Source organism: Poromitra crassiceps (assembly GCF_964638095.1).
Source record: "Poromitra crassiceps genome assembly, chromosome: 1".
In the NCBI taxonomy this organism is placed as follows: Eukaryota; Metazoa; Chordata; class Actinopteri; order Beryciformes; family Melamphaidae; genus Poromitra; species Poromitra crassiceps.
Window position 1 is genome coordinate 60,343,083 of NC_139623.1, and position 27,663 is coordinate 60,370,745.

Sequence of the window (27,663 nt, forward strand, 5' to 3'; positions counted from 1 at the left end):
AGGTAGGAGGGGGCCTGGTTGTGGAGGGCTTTATGGGTGAGGAGAAGGAGTTTGAACTGGATTCGTTGTGGGACAGGGAGCCAGTGGAGGTTCTGAAGGACGGGGGACGGGGTGATGTGATCACGGGTGTGGGTGAGGAAGCGTGCAGCAGAATTCTGGATGTACTGTAATCTGTTGAGGACTTGGGAAGATGAACCGTGGAGAATGCTATTGCAATAGTCAATTCTGGAAGTGATGAATGCATGGATTAGAGTTTGGGCAGCAGGGAAAGAGAGTGATGGGCGAAGATGAGCAATGTTTTTTAGATGGAAAAAGACATTTCTGGTGATGTGTTTGATGTGGTGATCGAATGAGAGGTTGCTGTCAAAGATGACTCCAAGGTTACGGATGTGTGGTGAAGGAGACAGGGTGGAGCTGTCGAGAGTGAGACGGAAGTTGTGGGTGGCTTTGGTGAGGGAGTTTGGGCCAATGATGACCATGTCCGATTTGTCACAGTTGAGTTTGAGGAAATTTGTTTGCATCCATGATTTAATTTCGGTGAGGCAGTTGACAAGGGTGGAGTGAGTTGCAGTGGTGATCGATTTGGTGGAGATATATAGCTGGACGTCATCGGCATAGCAGTGGAAGCGGAGACCATGATGGTGGATGATCTTACCAAGGGGGAGGAGATAGAGGATGAAGAGGAGAGGACCAAGCACCGAACCCTTGGGGATGCCTTGGGACAGAGGAGCAGCGGAGGAGGTGCAATTGAACAAGTCATTGGAGGTGGGGTGGGTTTTGAGTTGGGAGGCAACAACACGTTCCAGTATTTTTGACAGAAAGGAGAGATTGGAGATGGGGCGGAAGTTGCTCATGTCAGGGTGGAGTCCAGGTTTTTTGAGGATGGGGGTGACAGAAGCCAGCTTGAGTGGTTGATGATGCACTGCAGTCTGTAGAGGTGAGGAGGACTCAACAGTGGAGGTGTAGAAGAGTGCAAATGATGCTGCCTTTGGCATCTTGAACTTCCTTAGCCGCCAACGAAAGTAGGTTACATCCTCTGGTGTGCCTTCTTGGTGAGAGCTTTGATGTTTGTCTGACTCCCATATTAATATGATCCCATTATATTACAATACTTAAATTACAATACCCAATATGCACCCTGCAGTATGCACTGTCCAGTAGACTTATTGTAGTGCTAGCATCGTTCAATTCAGTAGGCTATTGTGTGGAAATAACATTAATACAAATTTAACCCTAGCAGACTTACTGGTCATTTTGTATTTTTGAAAATGCAAAATAGAAAAAAGATGCTTCTTGGATATTAAGTTCACATTTTAATTTAGAAGTAATGTACAGGTGTACTACACAAGTTCACTAACATGTACATCTTCAAGCAAAAACGCGGGCAACAAAACGTGCACCTGTACAAATAAAACAAACGAGATTATTCATTATTTGGAAACGTATCCATCATTGCTGTAGGTGACTTCAACGAACTTCCTCCTTGCAGAAGTCGACCACTTTATGATTGTTCACATGATCTGTTTAATGTATGGGTGGACAAGTTTACTATTATTGAACTTCAGGAGATTGTCAGACAAAAAGATGTGTCATTTGCTGAATTATTAAACAGACTAAGGAAGCGAAAGAAGGGCGAACCATTGCTGGAAGCTAATCTACGAATGTTGAAACAGTGTGAAACAGGAGAAGAAAAAAATGATGCTATCCATATTTGCAAGAAACAACCAGAATAGATCTTTGTTTTACATATCATTTTAAAAAGAGGTAGTACATTGCTCAAAAGGCACCCAGTTTACATATAGTCCCTGGTTTCATTGACTGCAGTAACAAAATGAGTTTAAACATAGACGGGCGATTTACAAAAAAAGAAGGCAGGTACTTATTTCTGTTCTCTACAAAGCTTACATTTTTACACTCAAACAAAACATGGAACTCATCTCCCAAACAGTTATCATTACATAAAGTACAGAATCTTTCCTCAGACCTTTATATCTTCCTATAACTTCACACGACAACAGCAACACGCCAAATCACTTTAAATAATTCTTCAAAATGATCTGCATGGTAACAAGTATGATCAATATAATTAATTCCAACAAAAGTATCTGATATTACGATAACCCAATGTAATTATTTTTTAATCACAATATGATTCTATTGATAAACGATACTAAATGTCTGATGTCTTGACTACAGGCAGATTGATATGTAAGGGATAATCAGCTGTGTTAAAGTCAAATTATTTCAATGCACGACGTGGAGGTGATAGCGGAGGGAGGCTGCCTCCGCGAAGTGCATTAAAATTGTTTAACGCACACCTAGGAGTTGATTATCCCGCTTATACCACGGCCATTTGCCAACAATATAAAATAAAAGCATTCACACATTTTTGGTGCAAGTTAAGCTATCAAAATCTAAAGCTTTTCACAGGCCATAACTCTGTTTACCTAGCAACATCTGGGAAACCGACTAATACCTGGAACAATCATTACCATCCTGTCAGCTTCTCATGCAATGGAAACGTTGTTTACTGCTGGAGTAAATAAGATGAACGCATTTCCAAAAAGACCATCACATAATCTTGAAAGTAACAGAGGTAAATTGTTGAAATAACACGTTGAGCATTTAAAACACTCGACCCAACGAGACCAGGAGGCCTTCAGTCCTGCAGGGGGGGCTGTAGTCCGATGTGACGGAGTATTTGGACTCATCTCTTGACCTTGGACTCCTCTGTATTTTGACTCAGATTCTTCTCTACTCTAGCTCTGTATTTGACTGTCTTGACTCAAACTCTGTATTTGGACTCACACTCATCTCGGATTTGTCTCAGTTTGTCTCTCTGCTGTTTGTTGCCTGTTTTGGTCTTGGTTTGCTTTGTCTTAACTTGGCCCCTTGGACCAGTTGGTATTGACTTGGTATTGACTTGGACTCCATTAATGTGATCTAGCTCTGAGTTCAGGTACGAAGAAGGAAAAACACCAAAATTGCAGTTGCCTTCTTTCCTCAATGGCAGTGACTTTGATGGGACCTAAGCATTCACACCAGCCAGATTTTCAGATATTCATATGACAAGAAGATTACATACAAAGTGAATGCAAACACGTCGCTCTTGGTGTATAACGGCCTTAGGATGAGTTATTTGAAGGAATGATAAATACTGACAGAACGAGATGGGGAAAAATTATAAAACGGATAAAAGCAGTGACCTGAGGGTGTCCACTGATTCTTAAGAATTCTGGCTTTGAAGACCCTTTCTGCTAACGATGTCTCACTCTCTCCTCTTATCGCGCTGTCGGGTGAAATCCTCGCAGCTCCAAAACACCGACTTTTCAAGAAGAGGAAGATTTGAGGTACGATGTCTTCACCACAGCATTACGCCAACACCTTCAGCTCAGTAGGCGAGTCTTCTTCCGGGCTGAGGGAGGGAACGCCCTCCAGTGACCCCTTGGGGTTGCCATTCTCCTGCAGACTGACCAGACAGGTCTTCCTCTGGTGCCACCTGTAGAGCCCAACGAGCATGACGCATACGCAGACTGCCAACAGGAGGGACACCACCACCAGCTCGCTGTGATAGCTCCTCTCCTTCAGAGGTTGGACGGAGTTCGGCATGTCGTCCCGGCTCTCCGTCCTGGGCCGGGGGTCCAGCGTCTTGTGGGTCTCGTCGGTCTCGTCGGTCACAGCAGAGTCCTTTCCGATGGGCAGGTGGGAGGTGTAGGTCACAGCAGAGTCCTTTCCGATGGGCAGGTGGGAGGTGTAGGTCACAGCAGAGTCCTTTCCGATGGGCAGGTGGGAGGTGTAAACATGGCCGCGCGTGGTGGGTCCCATTACTTCCTCATAGGGGATGGTCTCATCTTTGACGGGGGCAGGTTCCATCGTCGGGTTTTTCTCCGGCTCTCTGGAAGGTTCCATGATGACAGTCGGTTCCTCGGTTTGCGTGTTCTCGCCGATCTTCCTTTGGATGTTGGTGGTTATCGGGGACGGTCTCATGGAGCGCGGCGAGGCCTTCTGTCTGACAGTATACCTAATAATAAATAATAAAGTTTATTTGTATAGCACTTATCAAAACTAGTTTTACAAAGTGCTTTACAATGAACATAAAACCACCTCTGTAAAATACAGATATGTGAATAGGCAGGCAGGTATACAAAATACAGGAGGAATAAAACAAGTAGAATGGATGATTTACAAACCATAAAAAAGCCAATAATGAATAAAACCATAAGTAAAACACCAGGATACAATTAGAGCTTATAATTAGAGTTTATAAGAAAGTATTTCGGTATAAGTAAGTCAAGTCAAGTCAAGTTTATTTGTATAGCACATTTCATACACAGAGGCAATTCAAAGTGCTTCCCATAAAATGGTTGACACAAGGAAATAAAAGAATAAGAGGATAAAATATACATTTAAAAGCATCACAACAGAGGAAGAGCATAAAAAGTGCATTAAGCGACAGGCGCAGCAGTTAAAAATGTCCATAACCTTTATAATAGTTGGACTCGAACCTTTATAGGCCACACACATCTCCTAAAAAACAGCTGTCAGCAGTTAAAAGCGACGGTAAACATAAAAGTCTTTAGTCTATTTTTAAAACTAAGTAAAGTTGGGGCAGATCTGAGGTCTTCAGGCAGTTTGTTCCAGCTAGCAGAAGCATAGTGGGTGAATGCGGCCTTCCCATGATTTGATCCTAGGCAGTTAGTAAGCCGGACCCTGCTGACCTGAGAGGTCTAGACCAGTGGTCCCCAACCACCGGGCCGCGGACCGGTACCGGGTCGCAACGCATTTGGTACCGGGCCGCGAGCCGGTCCCCCCCACCAAAAAAATAATAATAATAATAATAATAATAATAATAAACATAGGCTATAATATTATAGGCTGTGTGTGGTAGTTTAAACATAGTTTCAAGTTGACGTTTATTTATGTTTGTAGTTAAAACAAAAACATAAATACTGTATAGGCTACATACAGTACAACACAAAAGGCTGTTATTTACCCTTTGTCGCCACCTGGTGAGTAAATATATATGTAACTAAAACCATTAAAATTGACAACCGGTCCGCGACTTTTTTTTCCATGTATCTACCGGTCCTTGGCACAAAAAAGGTTGGGAACCCCTGGTCTAGACGGTTCGTAGCGTGGGAGCAATTCAGCGATGTATTTTGGGCCTAGGCCGTTAAGTGATTTGTAGACTAGTAACAGTATTTTAAAATCTATTCTATGACACACTGGCAACCAGTGTAAGGACCTATGAACTGGAGTAATATGATCAGCTTTCTTAGTCCTTGTTAGAACTCTAGCAGCAGCATTTTGAATGAGCTGGAGTTGCCTAAGTTCTTTTTTGAGAGACCAGAGAAAAGGCTATTGCAGTAGTCTAACCTACTATAAATGAAGGCGTGAATTAGTTTTTCTAGATCCTGTCTGGACATGTATCCCCTAATTCTTGCTATATTTTTAAGATAATAAAAATCTCATTTTCTGATAGACTTAATGTGGGAGTTAAAGTTGAGATCAGAATCAATAATAATGCCAAGATCTTTAACTTGATCCTTTGGCTTCAGGGATAGAGACTCAAGGCGTGCAGTGATTTTAAGCCTTTGTTCTTTGGGACTGAAGACAATCACCTCTGTTTTGTCTTCGTTTAGCTGGAGGAAATTCTGGCACATCCAGTTATTTATTTGGTCAATGCACTGGCACAGTGAGTCTATGGGAGCATAGTCAGCTGAGGAAAGAGTTATATACAGCTGAGTGTCGTCTGCGTAGTTATGATAAGCTATTTAGTTTTTTTTGCATAATTAGGCCATAATGGATCCTTGAGGCACCCCACATGTCATGGTACTTAGGTCAGATGAGTAATTGCCAATGGAAACGAAGTACTTCCTGTCTTGGATAGGACCTGAACCACTGGAGGACCATACCCGATAGCCCAACCCAGTTTTCCAGTCTGTCCAATAATATTGAGTGGTCAACAGTGTCAAAGGTATGATGCACAAACCCAGACTATCAATACCAGATTCAAGCTGCTACAATATAAATGGATTATGCGTACATACATTACTCCCTACCTGCTACATCGTTTTGACAACAATAATCCTGATTTATGTAGTAAATGTAGTCTAGAAGTCGGCACTTTATTTCATTGCCTCTGGAGCTGTCCGAAAATTCAACAATTTTGGGAGAAAGTCATACAAACTATATCTGACATCACTGATGTTGCATTGCTAATCTGCCCACAGTTATTTATTCTGGGGTTACCCCCTCCTGGGTTAGGACTGACAGGGGCAAATAAAAAGTTACTAAATTTTTGTTCACTTCAGGCTAAACACTGTATTGCAACGTCTTGGAAGAGCACGGAGGCACCGACAGTTGAACAGTGGTTTAAAAGTCTTTCCAATGTTCTTGCCATAGAAAAATTGACTTATGCCGTCAAAGGGAAAATGCGAAACTTCTTTAAAATAGGGGGACGATTTATAGATTATCTAGAAAGTCGCACACCAGGAAATGTAATTGCTATTTAAGAATTGCTTGATTAATTTAATTTAATTGATTTTGGTTCTACTTTATAGTTTTTTGTGTGTTTTGTTTTTGTTTTTATATTCTTATGGCTGTGTATTTACATGTACATGTTGTCTTTATATCATTATATGTTGTACAAAAATGGAAAACCCAATAAATATATTTGCAAAAAAAAAGACAAACAATGTCAAAGGCAGCGCTAAGGTCCAATAGCACTAGAATCGAATTTTTGCCTGAGTCTGAGTTCATTCTGTCATTTATGACTTTAGTAAGTGCGGTTTCTGTGCTGTGATGGGGGCGGAAGCCTGATTGGAGTTTATCTAGGAGATCGTTTGAGGTTAGGAATCTATTGAGTTGCAGGTAAACAACCTTTTCAATTATTTTGCCTATAAAGGGGAGATTAGATATTGGTCTGTAGTTACTGATTACCGATGTATCAAGGCTACGCTTTTTTAGTAAGGGTTTAATAACTGCAGTTTTCAGGGACTTAGGAACGGTGCCCGTCAGAAGGGAGCTATTAACTATTTGCAGTAAGTCAGACGACAAGCAGCTATAAACGCTTAAAAAAAAACTAGTTGGAAGGGTGTCGAGACAACACGAAGATGATTTAAGGCCTTGCACAGTTTCCTCTAAAATGTTGTAGTCGATAGCGCTGAACTGGGACAAATTTATCGAGCTAGGGTTCTGTGGGTAGGATGATGTCACATCATTTCTTGGTGTGGAGCCACTAATAGCTTGCCTGATATTAATAATTTTGTCCGTAAAAAAGGCAGCAAACTCATTACATTTGACAGTGGAGAGAAACTCAGGTGCTACCCGAAGCGGCGGGTTAGTCAGTCTATCAACTGGCAAATAGGATGCGTGCATTATTCACATTTTTGTTAATGATATCGGAAAAGAACGATTGTCTTGACCTTTTCAGTTCGAGGTTGTAGGAGTGAAGGCTTTCTTTGTATATATCATAGTGAATATGAAGTTTAGTTTTCTGCCATCTACGCTCAGCTTTCCTGCAATCTCTTTTTTCGCCTAACGGACGCAGCATTCCTCCAGGGTGTTTTAATCTTGCCAGACAGCATTTTTAACCTAATAGGCTAATAAGTAAGTCTTTAGACGTGATTTAAAAGATGTGCCAAGCCAGAGTTGCTCCTACCTAGCGACGAGCTCCTGATGCCCTGCTTCCTCTGAGACACAGCGGTACGTCCCCAGGGTGTCAGAGGAGGCATGGAAATTCAGGTTGCCCTCTGCAAGCTGGAGGAAGATATTCTCTGGCAGGCTGCTGGCTTCAGTAGATTGCTCACAGGTCCAGGTCAAGGTTGCCAGGTTAGAAGGTTTCGAACACGAAAGTCTCACTATTTCATTCAAATCCACCTCCACTGTAGGACATAAACATTTCAGCAATCAATACCAATTCAAAGAATAGAGTGCATAGTCACGCCCTCATTCATTCATTAATTTTTCCATAAACATTTCGTAAAATGCGTCTAAAAATAGTTTTACTTGGTCAAACCAAGCGATTCAGCTATAACCAGGAGAGACCATAACATTTCACTCAGACAAGGGGGGACACAATTGTTTATTATTATTTTCTGTTCAAGTTTTTAAATCAGGATTCCGGTGGAGTGTCCCTTTATTTGTGATTTTAAAAAATTACCTTTTTTCAACTGCAAATGATGTCCGCAAAGGAAAAAACTTTGTCACCATCTGTTTTATCTAATAAGAAAGTTTCCAGTCTGTTAATCTCACTTCAATCACTTTTATTGCAGCAACATGGGATTGTCAAGCAGACAGACTGACCAACACTGTCATAAAAACCTGTCATAAATGTTGCATGCACTTGACAATTTATAATAAAATATTGCGATACTAGAAATCGCTTGTTCTGGCTCGGTAAAAAAACAAGTTATAGTTAGCCAAGATAGGAAGCATCTGTGTTGTTGTCATACTGTGAATGTTGACACTGAAGTAAGGAGACACACTGAATCACCTTGCCATGTATTTGGTAGGCTACCAAATTAAAGGGAAAACTGTGTTTTCTTAAATGGAAAAAATTTGATTGTTGAATGTATTTTATTTTTGAGATATAGCTATTGTTTGTTTGGAATGGCTTAAGTGAGAACTGCAGCAACATTGTAGAATTCGACTGGGCTCTAGAGCAGTGGAATCCAGGGACCACCAGGGGTCCTTGAGGTAGTTCCCAGGGGGTCCACTGAAAATTGATGAATTCTTAACTTCACCATTATTTCATTTACTAGGAGTAAACACAGTTGGAGAATGTAGAAGAATGACTGTTGTGCTCATAGTTTCACACTGTTAGAGCTCATGGAGTGTTTTTGACCAGAAGTCTCATGGAATTCTGGACAAAAACAATCTGGCAATAAAAAGATTCTCAGATTTGGTCAGAGAGACACGATCTCATCAAGTCCATGGCTGTGATGTGGACTAAATTATGATTCTTGATATGAAATGGTCGAGAATCATGGTCGAGAGGGTTAAAAGAAGCGCCACTAGATGGCAGCAGAGTACTTTACAACTACAGCTTGAGTTTCTCCACCTGCAAAAAAGTATTTATTTTTTAGCAGTGTGAGTTATTGGTATACTGCCTAAATTATTGTTAGTAGATTTTAAATCAATTGTTTAATTTTGACCATTATGGCCTTAGTGTGGTACATTAAAAATAATCGTAATGATAAAAAGGCTGTTACTCTATATCACACTTGATACCATCTTTTTATAGAAGAATTTGAAAATGTAATGTCAGGGCATAAAACAAAAAATCTGTTGATCTTTAGCCTACATATCAAGACTCGATAGTCTTGATATAAAATAAGAAATAAAAAATAAAAAATGATTGAAAATTGCATCAAATTGTGGATTTGAAGAATTGTGACACTATTGTCTGTCAGCATATGGTCTTTAGTTGAGGAAGACATTACCTGAGCTTGGCTTGGCCTCACTTTGACGCAGACATTCCTTTTCCACGTTGCCCTCCTCCACATCTTGAGCCCTGTGGAGGGAAACGACTGCCCGTCAGTCACAACCACAGACCAATGCTTCTCAAACTTCTTTGGCTTCAGTACCCCCTTTCCCTGATTTCTGAATCCAAGTACCCCCTTTACCTGACTACAACATTTCGCTTCAAGGTGCAAATGCGCGCTTGATCACGCAGTTATGGTTCTAGTTTGAATTTTAAATTTTAAATAGATATTTTCAAAAAGCCTTAATATTTCCATGATTTATTCTTATATTTGACCATTTCCCCCTTTCTCTCAAGTACCCCTTGTAGTACTTCCCCGTACCCCGATATGAGAAATTGACCATAGACTGTAGAAAGAGAGGTGAGATCATGGGGCCGACCATGTGTTTACAGCAGTGGTTCCCGACCTTTTCCAACTCAGGGCCCACTTGAAAATCTTAAAACTTTCCGCGGCCCACCTCTGACCTCTCACTCCCTCCCCTCACACAGAAACATCTGTACACAGACTACCAGGCTGTGCCACAGCTTCTTCCCCCAGGCTGTCTGACTGCTGCCCCCATCTACTCCTCTCAACCTGGGCCCCACCTCCCCCCTTACACCCCCCTAGTGCTCCTATTCAAACCAACGAGTGCCAGACTCTGTACTTTCTTCTTTTTTAATAGATTTTTTCCATTTTTACTTAGCTATATTTTACCCTTCCTGGAGGGCTGACCGTGGGTAGCTACTGGGACGTAAGTTGGGGCTTGGCCAGCCCCGGCTGGGTCACCTGGGCGAGGGTGTATGATGTTGCGAGACCCGAAACATCCTATGACCCCAGGGTACATCACTGAGGATACGTCCCAGTTATGCATCCATGCGATGTTTTTTCTTTATTAATTTGATATAATCCTACATATAGCCACTTAGCACACTTATCATTCCCCCTTTTTTTTTTTTTTACATTCATTTGATGTATCATGTCTATTGATGTGTCTTACCTTATAGAGCTCAACAGGCACGTGCCTTTTCGTGACGTAATTTGCCCTTAAACCGAATGTTTTATGGTCACTCAAGATTCTCTGGAAGACTTTTTGGCTTGGTTCGAGCTTTAAAACTCGTTATATTTGGATTTATCGAAATGTCTATGGAGAAAATGGACGTGGAACTTACTTCCGGGGCAAATAACGTCACGAAAAGTCACGTGCCTTTTGAGCTCTATTGATATTATGTGTCTTGACATAATTGATATGTGTCTTGTCTTGTTATACAGTAGGCTACAAATGCGTCCTGTCTTGAACGTTGTTTTTAATCGTCCTAAAAGTTACATTGTAGGTCTTACTGTATAGCTTGCTGTGTAGCGTTGGGAATGACAACTTAAATTGAATTCTTACATGTTGGTGGGATGGCTGCCCAGGCTGCTGCAGACCTCCCTGCTCCTGTCCCAGCCACAGAAGGGGTCTCTGGCCAGAACGCACTGGCTGCAGGTTGGGTAGGACGGGCAGTTCTCCACGGGCACTGCGGTCACGCCCTCCCACGTCCCCACGTAAAGCACACCCTGCGGGACCGGGAAGACCTACATGAGCAGCAATCTCCATACAGAGCCAAAGTCACGCCCACTTCCGGGTTAGGCATGCGAACCAAGGGATTTCATCCACCATTTAATTGTCCATAGACATTTCATAAAATGCTTATAAAAAATATTTTTACTTGGTCAAACCAAGTGATTCAGCTTAGAATCAAGAGAGACGATAGAACATTATTTTCAATCGGAGCAAGAATATTTTGTCCGAGTGAAATGAAACACATCTCCTGACGTAGGCAGGCAGTTGGACTACCTGGTAGTGTTGTATTAGGTTATTCCAGCTAACGTTAACGTTATTGGCTGTTTGTAACATTATGCTGACCTGTAAAGGCTAGTGCTTGTGCAAGCTAACATAGCCTGTTCATAGCATTATTTTGCTATGAAGATAATGTTAGCTGGAGTAAAACACATAGGGCTCTATCTTCCCAACGGCGGTAATTTTGCATTAGTTTTGCGCTGAAATAGCGCCACGCAAAGCCCTAAATTGTGGGCGTGTCGGCCCGCTGCGCTTCACGTCATCTCGGCACACATCTCCATATAGGCGTGTTTATGCCCCAAAGCATTGTGGAGGTGTGCTCATGCCCATAAAACCACAGCGTCACGTCAGCAGCTTCCTCCTTTACTGAGAGGGACTAGAGGGAGAGAGAGAGAGAGATGTGAGGCTGTCATGCATAGAAATCAAATAACGTGCTCATGCCCACCTGTGAATCACCTGGGTATTATTGCCATTTCACACGCTGAAAAAGGGCTGCTGCCGAAACGTCTGTATGCTTACAGTATCCCTTTTCGGGCTCTCTTCCATCTCCGCTGCGGGGCTATACTGCATGCGTAATTACGCAGCGTACTGAGAGCCGCGATGAGTGATGCTGCTCTATTTGAAGAAGTTGAATTTCGTTCCACCAGCACACATTTTATTAATCAGCTATTTTCTATTCGTTTCTATTCATATATATGCTACATCGAATCCCACCAATTTAATCTGTCATTTTCCCCTTGGCGCACATAAAGACACATGCTTCCGTCACTGTCTGCTTGATGGCGAGAGGGACTTCAGCTGCCATCCGCGCTGTGGAGAAGCTGGTCTTACATGCGTGCAATTGCAGGGAAATAGATTACTGTACTGGCCGCACAGGTGTTGCGTGAAAAAATTATGCGTTTTGAATTGGATTAAACGAGGGTCTGGTGGGCCGGGAGACTGTGTGCGCCGGGTGCTGGAGGGGGGTCTTCCCCGAGAAGGTGGGAGCTGGACGGGTATGCAGGCTTGGTGGTGGGGTGGGTGTGGGTCGGTGCCCTGGGTGTTTTGGGTGGGCCAGGGTGGGGAGAGGCAGCTTGGCACAACACCGTCACAACTTTCTCAAAAGCAATCTATTGTTACCTCACACCACAAACCTGTATGGTCGGGAATTATGTAGCCTAATAAAACCATGACAAACAAATTCTCATTTTTAAATCAAGGTGTTTTTTCTGCAATGTAGGCTATAGTTGAAAATCAACGTGGCATTCCGAGCAGAGAAGAGTGTGTGCAGGCACGAGTGGAGAGTGACATCCATGCCGTGCGTAAATGGATCCAAGCAAGGATTTCCTGCACTGCACGGAGATGTGGAGACTGTCTGCGCTCAGGCGTACGTCTGCGTTTGCGCTAAGACCAGCTATTTCCTGGCGTTAAAATTGAGAGCACCCAAGGCGATTTTTTTCTAACACATTGCGCTGGAACGCCTATTTTGGAACGGGCAATGCCCAGACCTCTCTTTGCGCTCGGAACATACCGACGGTATCTTGCCAGAGCGCTAAATGACACTTGCGCGAGACAGGTGATAGGCTAGAGGCCCACGGACACGCCTGGGCCACGCCTACACCTGCGTCATCCCAGCGCAAAACTGGACGGTGGAGGCAGACGATAGCTTAAGACGCTGGGAAGATAGCAATAAGAAACGCAGCGCAAACGATAGCGCCGTACGACGATAGGGCCCATAATTTCTGAAATTAACCACTTCAGTCCGGCTATACGTTACTTCCTCGTGCACTTTTCTCCAAGCCCTCTCCTTTGTATTCACTACTGTTGACAAAATGTGATGTAAGTTGCTTTGGATAAAAGCATTTGCTAAATGACGTAATTACAGTAATGTAATGTAGTTGCGGTCCCATTCACACATCAAATTGTAACAGAAACTATAGTAAAAGTAAGGTTAGCTTGAATGTCCTCCTAACCACCAATGTTACACAGTAATGTTACACAACTGTTGCTATTAGCGAACACACGTACGCAGGGCTTTCATGAGAGGAGCTGCCAGTGGTGGCTTGAGACTGGCTGTCACAGCTGTCATTCACCCCTTTTTATATCATCAAATAATTAAAAAAACTGATCAGAAAAATTAGCACTTGAACATTCATTAGCGTGAAAATAACTACCTAAAATGATAGAAACCACCTTTGGGGTTTGGATCTGACGTGTACTTTGATTGTTTAGTTTGGCTCATTTCCCATCCACTAACATGGTGGAGGAGGGACTTGTGACCTATACTGGGACCGACCACTAGGGCAGCGATCTAGATGCTTTGGCTTCACTTTTAGAAAGCTCATATGCTGTCCATTCTAAAACATCATTTGAAACTGGAAGGTGTGAAGATCTGAGGCTCACCTTGGAGGAGGAGAGGACCATGGTTTGGACCTGCTGAGGCTGTGTGAAGACCTGGACCTCCTCCACCACATGCGATCCCTGATCCAACAGAACCACTTTGTGCAGGAACCCAGATTCTGGACATTGTGAGAGTTGTAGAGAGTGATGGACCACAATGGAAATAAGTCAGTGACCTTATTGTGTCATCCTTGACAACTTTTAAAGCTGTGATGTATTTTCTTTTTTCCGGTCTCTCTTTTTTCTTTGTCAAATAAACTAAACTAAACTAATGATGAATGAGACTTTTAAGAACATTTAAAAGAGCTTCCAGGCCACATTTGCTGGACCCAGGAGGGCCGGCCTAGAAGCGTGTCAGGGGCTTACTCACTGACTGACTCCCTGACTCCCTGACTGCCTGACTGACTGACTGACTGACTCACTCAGTCGCTGACTGTCTGACTGACTGACTGACTGACTGACTGACTCACTCACTCACTCACTCACTCACTCACTCACTCATTCACTGACTCACTCCCTGCCTGGCTCACTCACTGACTCCCCATTGTTGAAACAGGCATGCTTGGGTGTTGAGCAGCAGCAGGCTACTGAATGAAGCCTGTGACAAAGGTGAATGTAATGCACATTTTGACTACTATGTGATTTGATCACTTTTGATCATGTAATAACGAATGTAAAAAACAACAAATAAATAATAATAATAACAATAACTAAAATAAACATAATAATAACAATAGCAATAATAATAATAATAATAATAGCAATAATAGCAATAATAATAATAATAATAATAATAATAATAATAATAATAATAATAATAATAATAATAATAATAATAATAATAATGAATTACTCCCACTCACTGAGCCTACCCTGAAACTGTTTGGAGCCCCCCTGGGGAGGCCCGCCTCCCACTTCAAAAACCTCTGAGCTAGGTGATTACATTCACCTGTGTCAACGAAATCCAGAGTGGGAATATTTTGGCTCTCAGCAGAATGAGAGAGGAGAGCCATCCAGTTTTCCCAACTGGGAAAAAAAACAGTTGGAGATATTCACACAGAAGTGAAAGTTTTTAGGGGGGCACGGTGGTGCAGTGGTAAGCGCTGTCGCCTCACAGCTAGAAGGTCCTGGGTTCGATTCCCACCTGGGACGCTGTGAGCGCTGAAGGAGTGCGTGCCCGTCCGCATGTCCTCGAGTGCCCGCCGCCCGGGTGGGGTCATCAAAAAGGGCCTTTGTGTGGAGTTTGCATGTTCTCCCCATGCCCCCTGGGGGTTTCCTTTTGTGCATTTGGTCATTGTGCCTGCCTAGTGCCTACATATAAATTAGTGTGGCCTTTCTTCCAAAATAGTGATGGTTCTGTCATTCTGTGGTGTAGCCTACATTTCAGATCTGATGCTTGCAGTGCGCTATAGGGGCAGAAATTGACACGTGAGAGAGAGGGAGAAGAGGGAGAGAGAGAGAGAGAGGGGGGAGAGAGAGTGAGATAGCGGCAGAAAGAGTGATTGAATTATGCCGTGGGTGCATCCCCGGACCCCGGGGCCGGCGCACTGAATAAGGCCTGATTTTGAAAAGCACTAACCGCAAAATGAACGCCAGTTGGGAAGATAGCTTTAGGGTGATATTTAAGGCCGAAACGCCCTATTGTGGCATTGCGCCACGCCTCTTCAGCATAAAGCGCATTTCGAGGAGTAAAAACATGACGCTATCTTCCAGAGTCACGGGTAGGCAGGCGCAAAGCGTGTTTTTTTGCGTTTAACGCCAGTTTAGCGCCTAAGGCCAGGGGGGAAATAGAGCCCTATATCTCCACGCTGGCCTGGGAACGCCTCGGCATCCCCCAGTCAGAGCTGACTAATGTGTCCAGGGAAAGGGAAGTTTGGGGTCCCCTGCTGGAACTGCCACCTCCACGACCCGTTCCCGGATAAGCGTTTGAAGATGGATGGATGGATGGATTTTACAAAATGTTGATGGAAAAATTAACGGTGGATGAAATCCCTTGTTTCATATGCTGAACGCGGAAGAGGGCAGACTTTGGCACTCTCTAGTGCTGCACTTTGTGGGTGTGGCTTGGTTTAAAACTATTCTTATCTATCAGAATTTGCCATTTGAAAACAGGCATGCTTGTTTTGATCGCATTGAGAGCATAGAGATTGCAGCTCCTAATTGTATGTACTTGGTGACATTCAATTTAGTTCAAATTTGACTGGGTGGTTAATAACACATTTTAACACAATAACAATAATAACTAATATAATAAATACATTTGGTTTCCAGGGACTTTAATGACTCGTCTCACCAGTGAGGAGGAAGAGGACAGTGTACTCTTTGCCGTTGGCTGCCGGAGTCGTCATAGCAACCAGCCGACTGTAGCGGTGAGCTGTAGAGGTCACAATAGGAACACCTGTCACACTGTGACTGGTCAGGAAACTCTTCTTCGCCTCCATTAACACAGCATCTGCGGCGTTCTCCAACCCACACTGTCACCAAAACATCAAGACAGACTCACTCAAATGACAATTATGTAACAAATTTACCACGAGAGGAAGGGGGTTGTGGCCACATTTACCACTGGTACAGGGTTGTGGCACGAGGCGAAGCCGAGTGCTATAAACCCTGTACCAGTGGTAAATGTGGCCACAACCCCCGACCTCGAGTGGTAAATTTGTTTTCTACAACAGCTACCAAATAATATAAAAAATACACAATTGTAACATCCAATTCATTTATTTACAATCATTACTGGTTTCAGAATACATTTATCCTTCCGCCACAGAATATAGTTCCATACACAAGATCAATGATTGCACTAAACATTTAGTTGCCTTTGAGCCAAAAAACAACTAACCTATTCCTTAACGGGATTCACAGTTATTGATACATTGCCTGTAAAAGTACAGTTATTTAAACAGTTATCTAAAGCAGCCCGTTTTGGTGGTGGTGTGTTGATATCTGGTGACGGCAGAGGGCATTTGTTTGTTTGACAGTCCCAGGTTCGGGGTCCGGGCGCTAGTCCGACCTCCCGCTAGTCCGACCTCCCGCTAGTCCGAACTCGTGACAACTCAAGCTCAGCCAGTTCTCTCTCCCCAATTTCACCATGTCATTCTTTGTTCACTTCACCTTCATCTTCATCTAACCACTGCTCAAAACTCAATCCACCCAGTAAATCAAACGTTACTACGAAATCGGACATTTCCTTGTTAGAGATCGGCCATTTCCTTGTTAGAGATTTGCAGACTGACAGGCTAACAGTGGGCGGAGTCAGCACAGGGAGCGGAGTCAGCATCAGGGAGCGGAGTGATACTGCGGTTGGAGCCGAACTGTAGATTGTTGGTCTATTTACCACTGTTGCTAGCCAATCAGAATCCAGTATTCACTCATGCTGTTGTAGAAGTCTTATTTTACAGTATGCATGTGTGTACACATTTTTGCAAATTGTAATCTTTGTGTTAAGAAGAGCGCATTTCAGACTTCTTTCTGCTGTTCAATAAATGAATTGAATGGAACAGGCCTAGGATTAGTGAGTAGAAGACTGGGCCTAGAACAAGCTGCCAAAACCATGGGTGAATTCTGAAGCCAATAAGGAAGTGGCTGAAAGAAGTGAAATGTTATGGTGTCTCTCCTGATTCTAAATATAGCTCAATCCAGGGCCGGCGCCAGGATGCAATGACTTACGGCTCGTGCACACCATGAAACGCTCGGCGGCATGCCTCCTGTGAAAGCCTCTTTGATGCTGCATCTTGATAGGCTGTCTTGCTCTATTTCCGCGTCTGATTGGTCAATTTCAACCTCGCGCCCCCTGCCGCAGGAACCGCCCAGCGTTTCGCTGTCGCAGACCAGAGGCGGCTTGTCTCCGAGCGGCTTCACGCTCGCGGGGCGGGACTAGGGCGGGACCTTTCGTTAAAGCTACCCAATGACAGCCCTTCCTACACATTTCGTCCCCCCACCCTCCTGTGTACCTCGACCTGAAAACGTTTCTACAGGCTACAGCTCCAAGCTGGAAGCTGGTTTCCACGCCCACAAAATGCTGCGACGAGGCGGAAAAGCGATTTTGCCATTGTAGATGTGCACGAGCCGTTAGGGAGCGGTTATAACTGGGGAGGGGGCTGATTTTTTTTCTGATTTTTATTTTTTTTATATATTTTTATATCGTAAAACATAGGTTATATACCCGCTATGTCTATTTCTGGACTTTTTAACCATAATAACCTCTGAAAAGCGCAATAACAACGCAAGAAAGACTACTATTCAAAATCAAATAAAACATTTATTTCACAGCAGCAGATTAAGGCATTAATAGAGCTGAGCTTTGCATAACGTGAAATGCAGGACCTGTCTGGAGCACTCTGAACATATATGTCTATGAAAAGTCATAGAATAAACAATTGCTGCAAAAATCGACAAAAAAATAAACAAAATAATAGCCAGTCAGTGCCAGGTTCATTAAATTAAAGAAATAAAGTGATCAGATGTGTTGTCTCCATCTTTCTGCTCATGGCATGCTGTGTGCTTGGGTGCAGCTGATTTCTCTCTCTCTCTCTCTCTCTCTCTCTCTCTCTCTCTCTCTGTGTGTGTGTGTGTGTGTGTGTGTGTGTGTGTGTTTTAATCACATCATGATCACTACAACATGCAGCGAGGTTAAAATTTAATAAATAGCTACATCTCTGACACCTTGTGACAACCAAAGCACAGCAAATAGCGCGTCCCTGCCAATTCTGAAACAACAGAGCTATGTTTATAGGGGGTAGCCTACACATCAACTTAAACTGATCAAATTTGATGAAGACTGCAGTAACAGCAGCCGAAACATGTCAGGTACAAACATTGCCTAACTGGCCTTTATAGATGAACTATTCAAAAAAAAAAAAAAAAAAATTTTTTTTTAAGTGAGTAAAATTATTTTATAAGCATTTTACGAAAGGTCTATGGAAATATAAAAAATAAAAGGAAATCCCTTGTGTTGATGTGAGATGAGTCGTAAGGTCACAACATTTGACTGGAGTGTTTGAAACGTGTTGGTCCAGCGTTGAAGATGCCTGCTGGTGAGAGCAGCAGAGATGCTCATGTCATTCTTTGCAAGTCCAAGTCAAGTCCCAAGTCTTTGGTCACAAGTCCAAGTCAAGTCTCTTATGGATGAGTGTTCTATCATGTGCTGCATGCCATCTGGGGCCCATACCAAATGTAGGATAAGCAGATCCAGGATCTGTCCCATGATCTGATTTGGCTTAACCAGATCATTGCCATCTAGCTAGATTGTAGCTAACTCATACCACGAATGTAGTTCTCAACTCGTTAAGTGGATCCAGGTTTTTCTAATCAAGTTGAGAGCGCGTGCACATGAAAATGCCCGTGCACAGGAGCTCGTGCCCGCAAAAGAGGCGTGGTTTTTAACAACTAGCCAATCACAATGCAATATGCACTGCTCCAGCTTTTACAGTGCCAGACTGTCAGTGCCAGCCTATTTCCGCTCATTCATTGAAAGCGCAAATCGTGAAGCTTTACTATGTATGTCAGAATCAAAATCCGCGTTGGATATTATTAGTCTGTTCCCGAATGACCACCAAAGTTAGCACTTTTATTCACATCAGTAATTTCTTTGAAGAGCGGTTTCTGCCTCCACATATCTACAGCAGCTCAATTCACCCTCTCAATAAACTCAATAAAACCTGTCTTTTTTGCAAGTGGAAGTAATGTGTAATCTATCTCAGTCTAAATGTCCAAAATCCGTAGGCGTATTTAGACCATTTAGGCTCAATGAATAATAATGATCTCATGATGTGTTTGGTCGCACTGATGGAATAATTCCTATAGGCTAATAGGCTATCAATAAAAAAATAATCATAATAAAATTAAAAAAGGCTGCTGAACTGAATCGACACGGTACGTGCGGGCATAGATTTCATTTATAAAGAAAATTGCCTATTTTGTGGTCACATATCGGCTATTGGCAGCAGAGTCGGATACAAGGACTATGCTGGAAATAATATGAAGTTCAATCACATCATACAGGCCAAAATCAACACAGTTGCAGCTGCAAAATGCAGGAGTAGCCTAGATATGAATAATCTGTGTGCAGGTGATCCCATATTAAATTGCTTAGATGTAGTAGGCTATTCTGGCATGTATGACCATGTCCAACCCAACGTCAGCATCAGCTCCGTTGCGCACACGGCACCGTGCCCTTTGGAGATGTTTATGTAACCTTTTTACGCCGGTTTAGTGATATTTCTCCACTCACCATTCAGCTGCAATCGATCGGCGGGGTCAAACGTATCTAGCCTACTTGGGAGCACAAAAATTAATATATAAAAACATATTCCAAAGTGGTAAGTAGGGCTTAATTTAATTATGTAGCCTGCAACAAGTGCAAGGCTAATCAGTCCTCGATTAATTCAACAGGGGCCATATGTTTTTTTCTTTTTTCTTTTTCTTTTGAATGCAATGTATTTTTCATATGGGGACCATGTGAATGGTGACTCGCTGTTTCCAGAGAGCTGATTGGTAAGCAGGTGGGTCTTTCATGGGTTTTGATCTTATCCTCTGAACTTAACCTGCTACAAAGCAGGTTAGTCGTAGAGCATAAGTTGCTATGGTGATCTATCTCGGTAAGAAGTTAACTAGCGTTGTGGTACGGCAAACCTAGGGTTAAACCTGAAGTTACCTCGCTAAGCCACTAATTTTGCTTCGTGGTACACCCCACAGGTCTGCTTAGAACACTGCATAGCTAAAACTAAGGAATTCAAAGCATGCAGTGTATTATCCTCACTCCATTATCTATAAACATACTGTATCAGCATTTATTAGTTGACATTATTATTAGTAGAGACTTCCTTAATGTTAATGCAGCAAAATAATTATGATAATGATAACAATAATAATTAACAATACCAATAACAATAACAATAATAACAACAACAACAACAACAACATTAAAAATAATAATAATAAATACATAACTAAATAAATAAAATAAAGATTGTTCACAAGTCCCAAACTTCAAGTCCAAGTCAAGTCTTTGAGGACGAGTCTCAGTCAAGTCTCAAGTCAAGTCTCAAGTCACTGTGTGCGACTTAGGTAGGTGCGACTCAAGTCCAAGTCCCCAACTCTGGAGAGTGGTTCTAACTTTAAAGACAGTGGCTGTGCTGGTCTCACCTTCCCCAGATCCGGGTGTTCCCCCTGCAGTTGACTCCACTGTTGGCTCTCCATGTCGAAGGTCTGGTAGGGTCCGGTGAACACCTCGCGCACTTTCTGCAGCTCAAACATGCACACTGCTGACTCTGACGCCATCGCCCTGACAGAGAGCAGAGACAAAACACATCGTACAACTCCTCTACGTACAACACGTTTATGTTTTTGCAATAGACCTATTTTCACAGCAGCCATTTTGAGTGTGAAAGCAGGGTAAACACAGGTGTAACCAATAACATTAATGATGGCCCTGGCACTGGAACATCTAAATGGAAAGGATTCATCATTGGTTACATATACGTTGGTGTTTACCCTGCTTTGACACGTCAAAATGGCTGCTATGAATTGGGTCTATTATCAGACTCAGACTAATTTATTATCTCCGCCAGGTGAATGCCGGAGGAGATCATGTGATCGCTCGAGTGTATGTGTGCTTGTGCATGTGTGCGTCTGTGTGTGTGCGTCTGTGTGTTCCTCCTCTCCTCGCTTGCCTCAGTGTGGCTGGGGTTGCCAGATTGGCCGCTTTGCCGCCCTAAATGGCCTGCACAAATTGGGCTTGGGCGGCAGTTCATTGGCCAGCAGTTGATCTGCTGGGTGACAGTTTACAGTACCTCTGCTGGGCGACAGTTTATCTGGCAACACTGACAGCCTTTTTTTTATTATTATTCTTTTTTCCTCCTTTTTGCTTACCGTTCACTCCGTGGCTGCCCCTGCCTAATTTTCAGACCGGGAGACGGACTGTCAGGGTGAGTTACACACCTCTCTAACGCTAGCAAGCATATTTTGTTTCTTATAGCCGGGCTGATGACAGACAGCCACCACGTTAGCTAGCTAACATTACATTGGAGCCTCTTCAGCACATTAGATATGTTTCCCCCTATCCTTAAATGTTGCCTGTAACGTTATGCGTTTATTGCAACGTGTACAACGTATTGTAGCGATCCAGAGTTACATGTAGTGTGGTGTGCAATAGAAGTGTCTCGATTGCAGCTAGGAACTGATGTGTGGGAGTGTTACTGGGGGGGAACACTATGCTTGGGGGAGACTTCCTGTCAGACAGAGCATGCGTGAAGTCAGTCTCCATGAACAGCCTAAGGAGGAAGCAGCTAGCTAGCTATGTGCGTAGCAACCTCCAAGAGTTGTAAGATAACGAACTGTGAATAAAGAACCCTGTACCAACAAGAAGCCTCATGATTCCATAAATACCAGGAACGCTACAGTATACATAAATACATACATAAAATAAATACATAACAAATAATAAATAAATAAAGGCTGATTATTTGGCCCAGTGTAATGAAAACATATACACAGGAATACAATCAGTCAGACTGCCCTTGAGAAACAATCGCACCCTTTCATCGCGTAACCGCATCCCCTAATCAAAAAACGAAATAATTATTAAAACACAAAGGGACAATGTTTGCATTAATTTCTACAAACCACTTGGCTTTGCTTGGTGTGCAGATCTGCATGAATGTGCCAAACATACAAACAAACCCTGCAACACTACAGTAAATGTATGTTTTGCCTGGCTGTAAGGGAAGTCAATGTTAACGTGTGTCATGTCCAAATCTGTTCTCCCATTAACTGGTGTTTCCTGTTATGGGTCCCTTCGCAGTTGGGTTTCGGTTTGGACACGGTTAGGGGTAACGCTGCCTGGCGGAGATCTGCACTCTACTAAGGTCACTTTTTTTTTTACATAAACGCTCATAAATCAAAATTGGTTTAAGTCATTTTAACCTAACTTGGTCCATGTGTTCAGATGCTAGGTCTGAGGTCCCAGCTTCACTACACAGTCTTAAGATATTCTGCCACTAGGGGGCACCACGAATGTGAAAAGCTTAGATTTCGTAATTGGCTACATAGTCTTCTGCTCTAAAAATAGGTTTTAGATTAAGGAAGACAACATAGGAGGTGCTGGTCAACACCCAGTTGGCCAGCAGGTTATGGCAAGAAGGGGCCTCCATCACACTCTTGCCAGTGTGCCTGCGACAACGCGAGCTCCAAGAATTGAGCCAAGATCATACCTAAACCCTGAAAGCAACCAGGGGTCTGGGCCCTTCAGGCCCATTAATTAATTCAAACCAGAGTCTGGGCCCTTCAAGCCCACCTCTACAATAATATGTCTTCTTCAGCATGATGTTCATTTGGTAAATTATGGTCCCATTTAGAGTAAAAAGACGATAAAGCAGACTATGTTTTGGGGCGTGATTGACAGATGTTCAGTGATCGCGCAGCTCGCTGATCACAGACCAATTGCTGCTCTGTGGGAAAGCCCTGGTCTCGCGCTAGCTGCTTCCGACTCCAAAAAGAAAAAGAGATGGTGACGGTGAAAATGCGTCCATATTTATTATAGTCTATGGTCGTACCACTGGGAGGTGAAGAGGCCGTAGAAGTGGGTGTCTCCAGTGTTGGCACCCCGTGGTGGCTGCAGGGTGAAGCTGTCCTGGAGGATGTTGAAGGGAATTTGTTCGGGATGCTGGCAGAGGAGCGGGGCCTTGGCGAAGGACGTCCATTTCCTCTGCAGAGTCCTCTCTCCCCCCACATCGTCCTGCCAACACACAGAGAACTCACTGTTAACCCCTTCTGTCCCGACCGACCAGAGGAGGCACTACCCAGATAACAATGACCCATCGGCCCAACGGTGGCAATGGTCGGCACCGGTCGGCAGCTGAAAACGTAGTTGGGCCAGAGTTGGGTGAGTTGGCTCTGATGAGCCGTATAAATGGTTGGACATAAATGGTTGGGCCGACGTTGGCACTAGGACGGTCACACATACAGTGTAAACCAGAGATCACATCACATTACAAAGTAAAGGTAAAGTCCCACTGATTGTCACACACCTGAGTGTGCAAAATTTGTTCTCCGCATTTGACCCATCCCCTGGGGGAGCGGTGAGCGGCAGCAGTGCCGCGCTCGGGAATCATATGGTGATCTAACCCCCCAGTTCCAACCCTTTTGATGCTGAGTGCCAAGCAGGGAGGCAAATGGGTCCCATTTTTATAGTCTTTGGTATGACTCGGCCGGGGATCGAACTCACAACCTCCCAGCAGGCGCGGACTGCATAATCGGGCACGTCGGGCCGATGCCCGGTGGGTGGCCTGGCCTGCAAAAATAAATAAAAAAGTTTGTGTGTGTGTGTGCCCGCAGTCAGGCCACTCACTAAACAGCAGGCCAGGCGCCACCTACTGGTTTACTAGTGGTTTTATTACTTATTAGTTAGTCTGAAGTAATAATTACACCTCAGGGTTAAAGTGGGTGCATCTCATTGTAAAATTGGACTCAGAAGCTCAGAACCATAGACGGTATGAAAATATGGACAGAGCCACCGTGATGTCACTCATTCATTTCTGAGGCCTGTACTACAAAGCAAGATTTAGGTTGATCCTGATAAGTTTGGGTTTAATATCACTAAACCGGCATAAAAAGGTTACATAAACGTCTCCAAAGCGCACGGTGCCGTGTGCGCAACGGAGCTGAGACTGACATTGGGTTGGAATTGAAATGGTCATAGCCTACATGCTAGAATAGCCTACTACATCTAAGCAATTTAATATGGGATCACCTGCACACAGGCGATCCCATATTAAGATGATTCATATCTAGGCTACTCCTGCATTTCGCAGCTGCAACTGTGTTGCTTTTGGCCTGTATGATGTGATTGAACTTCATATTTCCAGCATCATTATATGAAATATGGAGATATGCGACTCTGCTGACAATAGCCTATAGCCTATATGTGACCACGAAATAGGCTATTTTTTATAAATGAAATCTATGCCCGCACGTACCGTGTCAATTCAGTTCAGAAGCATTTTATTTTATTTTATTATCATTCTTTTTTTTATTGATTAGCCTATAGGAATTATTCCATCAGTGCAACTAAACACATCATGAGATCATTATTATTCATTGAGCCTAAATGGTCTATACATACGGATTTTGGACTGAGATAGATTACTATTATTAGGTAGAAACCGCTCTTCAAAGAAATTACTGGTGTGGATAAAAGTGGTCACTTTAGACCAGGGGTGGGCAATTATTTTTCATGGGGGGCCACATGAGAAACCCAGATTGTTGCCGGGGGCCGAACAAATATTGTCATGCCGTAACCCATGGATGGGTAACTTTGATGATAGAGAGGGCCACAAAAAATGTCCTCGCTACCAGGTTTTGCTGAGGGCCGAACGGCGCCAGTGTGAAAAATTTGGTGCATTTGAAGCCATGTTTAGAGGAATAACTCATTTTAAATTAACAGTTGTGATGTCATTATTCAGTCTTAACCACCAATATTTCATCCTTTTCTCACTCACTCCTATGTCACCACCTGCTCTCAGGGTTTGAAATTAACTTTTTTGACCACCTGCCAATATGGCTGCTAGATTTTAAAGTTACCAGCCAATTAGAATTTCCACTAGCCAAAATGTTTTTCTTGAAATAAATCAGAATATGAGCGGGTTAATTTAAGCATAAGTATCAGTAAGTGGCCCGGGATGATCAAAGCCTGTGTTGAGGGTCACACGAACAAAAATGCAGTCTTGAAGCTAAATAAATCCAAAACCAATGAGTTAATTATTTAAATTTCTAATTCAATGTAGCCTTTTAGTCATAAATATTATTGAAAGATATTCCATATTCCAGACTGAAATGCTATAACAGAAGTGGAGTATTGGCCAGAATGACATGAACATTTGGACACTTATTCAGCGGGTATCTTGCATGTTGCGTTCAGGTGCACTGTGTAAAAAAAAAAAAAAAAAAAATTTTTTTTTTTTTTTTTTTTTTGTGCAATTCCATGGCGGGCCACACAGGTGGCGCCCGCGGGCCGCATCCGGCCCGCGGGCCGTAGTTTGCCCATGTATGCTTTAGACAGTCATTCGGGAACAGACTAATAATATCCAACGCAGATTTTTATTTGCGGATTCATTCAATGAGGAAATAGATGTGTCTGGCGCTTTGGTGGCGAAATCAAGCAAGCTGAATAACTTTTTCTAACTTTTTAGACAATCTGCAATTTTTTGCCAGCCCTCCTTTCGCCGCTTATTATGTGCAACAGTGTTGCCCTTTCTTTTTATTAGATCTTTAAAAACCTCATATTTCGTGAATATGAGCGTTTGCTCCTCAAGCGAGAAATATGCGGCTCTGCTGCTGCTGCTGCTGCAGGCGTATGTGCCAGACGCAGCCGATGACATGTTTGGCGTCTCCATGTTGTGATTGGTCAGACGTCGGAGAGAACGCCCTTTTTATGTGCACGAGTTCATGTGCACGGGCATTTTCATGTGCACGAGCTCTAGGCTCGATTAGAAAAACCTGGTTCCACTAAACTAGTGGCAAACGAGGTTCGTAGTACAAGTTAACTACAATCGAGCTGATCTGGTTTAGACAAACCAGATCAAGGGACAGATCCTGGATCTTCTTATAGAACATTCGTAGTACAGGCCCCTGGACTCTTGTGTTGGAGCCTTGAGTTTTGCATTACTCAACACTTGGCTATAGGCTATAGAGACTAAAACCATTGTTGGCCTAATTTTTCAGAAACAAAGGTTGGGGCTTGAACAGAACACACTACCATGTCTTTAATGTTAGGGGCTTGCTTAAACAGGAAGATGTTTAATGAAACAGAATATGTCAATGTTTATTATTATTGTTATTGTTATGACGTGTAGTTCTTAAGCCTGTGGAGAACGCAGTATGCACGATCTGATCACTCTTCCTTAAATAAAGTTTGCTGTGAAGCGTTTGTACAGAGCCATGTTTTTGGTTTTACTTCTTCATATTATACTTGCAGTTATCTAGGCAATGTTGATGTTTCTATTAGTGAACAAATAGGTAACATGTATCATCGTGTTAGCATTATATTCAGTAAATCTAGCTTCAAACGACCCAAATTGGGCTTAAAACGGCCCAAATTGGGCTTCAAACGGCCCAAATTTTTCGCGTCAGCCCGTAGCGGCTAGCGGATAGTGAATTCAGCAAGATAGGTCACTGGGTAAAGCTCAGGGGCCGGTTGCACCAACTGGTCTTAACTATGCCTGGTCGTAACTCCTACGTCGGTCTTAGTTAAGACCATGGACTTACGCCTGTTGCACCAACACGGCTTATGTCTGGTCTTAACTATGCTGGTCGTAGCAATGCGCGTCCATGTGAATTGCCAGGGAATGCACCCTGATTGGATGATGTTGCAAAAAATGTGCCTCGCGAACTGCTTGGAGCACTGTGCCACTACGCTCTCTCAGCCACTACTGTAAAACACCCTCCCTCCTCCCATCCTCCCTCGCTCCGGGGGAAAAATGGCGGCTATTGAGCAGACAGAGTCAGTCTGAATGAAATTGAATGTAACGTTCCCAATTCTATGTATTAACTTCTAAAAAACTAACGGCAACATTTTGGAAGGCGGGTTAGGTTAACTAGTTAGTTATAATCTAACGTCGTGCTTTCAAAGACGGCGAACTGGCGGTGTTACGACGATGACGGTCAAAAAGGTCTCCGCGGAGATCTCCGTTACAGGCAGGCTCTACGCCTCCTCCTGACGAGGCGTAGGAGTTACGCCTGGTCTTAGTGAAAATAAGGCTTAAGTCGTCTTGGTGCAACCGGCGTAGCTGTTAGGTCGTAAAGTTACGACCAACTTAGCTTAAGACCAGTGTAAGACCAGTTGGTGCAACCGGCCCCAGTGCTGCTGCATGGGAGGTTTGTGTCCATACGGTTCAAGGAACTTTCAGAAAGTCATATTAACATATAGAAATGATGAAATGGCATGTAGAGAGGACTGTTTACAGTACAACGTTGGGCCCACGT

The 27,663-nt window shown here is 43.3% G+C and overlaps 1 protein-coding gene across 1 annotated transcript in view; it reads right to left on the reverse strand.

Moving 5' to 3' along the window:
- Positions 1 to 1,371: 1,371 nt before the first annotated feature.
- The window catches only part of LOC310788537 (semaphorin-4A-like), a 62,243-nt gene continuing 35,951 nt past the window's right edge, over positions 1,372 to 27,663 (reverse strand). The window contains exons 8-15 of the mRNA XM_083650075.1: positions 23,238 to 23,419; positions 20,830 to 20,968; positions 15,977 to 16,157; positions 13,687 to 13,802; positions 10,858 to 11,021; positions 9,447 to 9,517; positions 7,664 to 7,886; positions 1,372 to 4,021 (exon numbers count right to left, since the gene is read on the reverse strand). Coding sequence (XP_083506201.1) covers positions 3,373 to 4,021; positions 7,664 to 7,886; positions 9,447 to 9,517; positions 10,858 to 11,021; positions 13,687 to 13,802; positions 15,977 to 16,157; positions 20,830 to 20,968; positions 23,238 to 23,419 — 1,725 coding nt within the window. The 3' untranslated portion in view covers positions 1,372 to 3,372. The remainder of the gene's footprint in view (positions 4,022 to 7,663; positions 7,887 to 9,446; positions 9,518 to 10,857; positions 11,022 to 13,686; positions 13,803 to 15,976; positions 16,158 to 20,829; positions 20,969 to 23,237; positions 23,420 to 27,663) is intronic.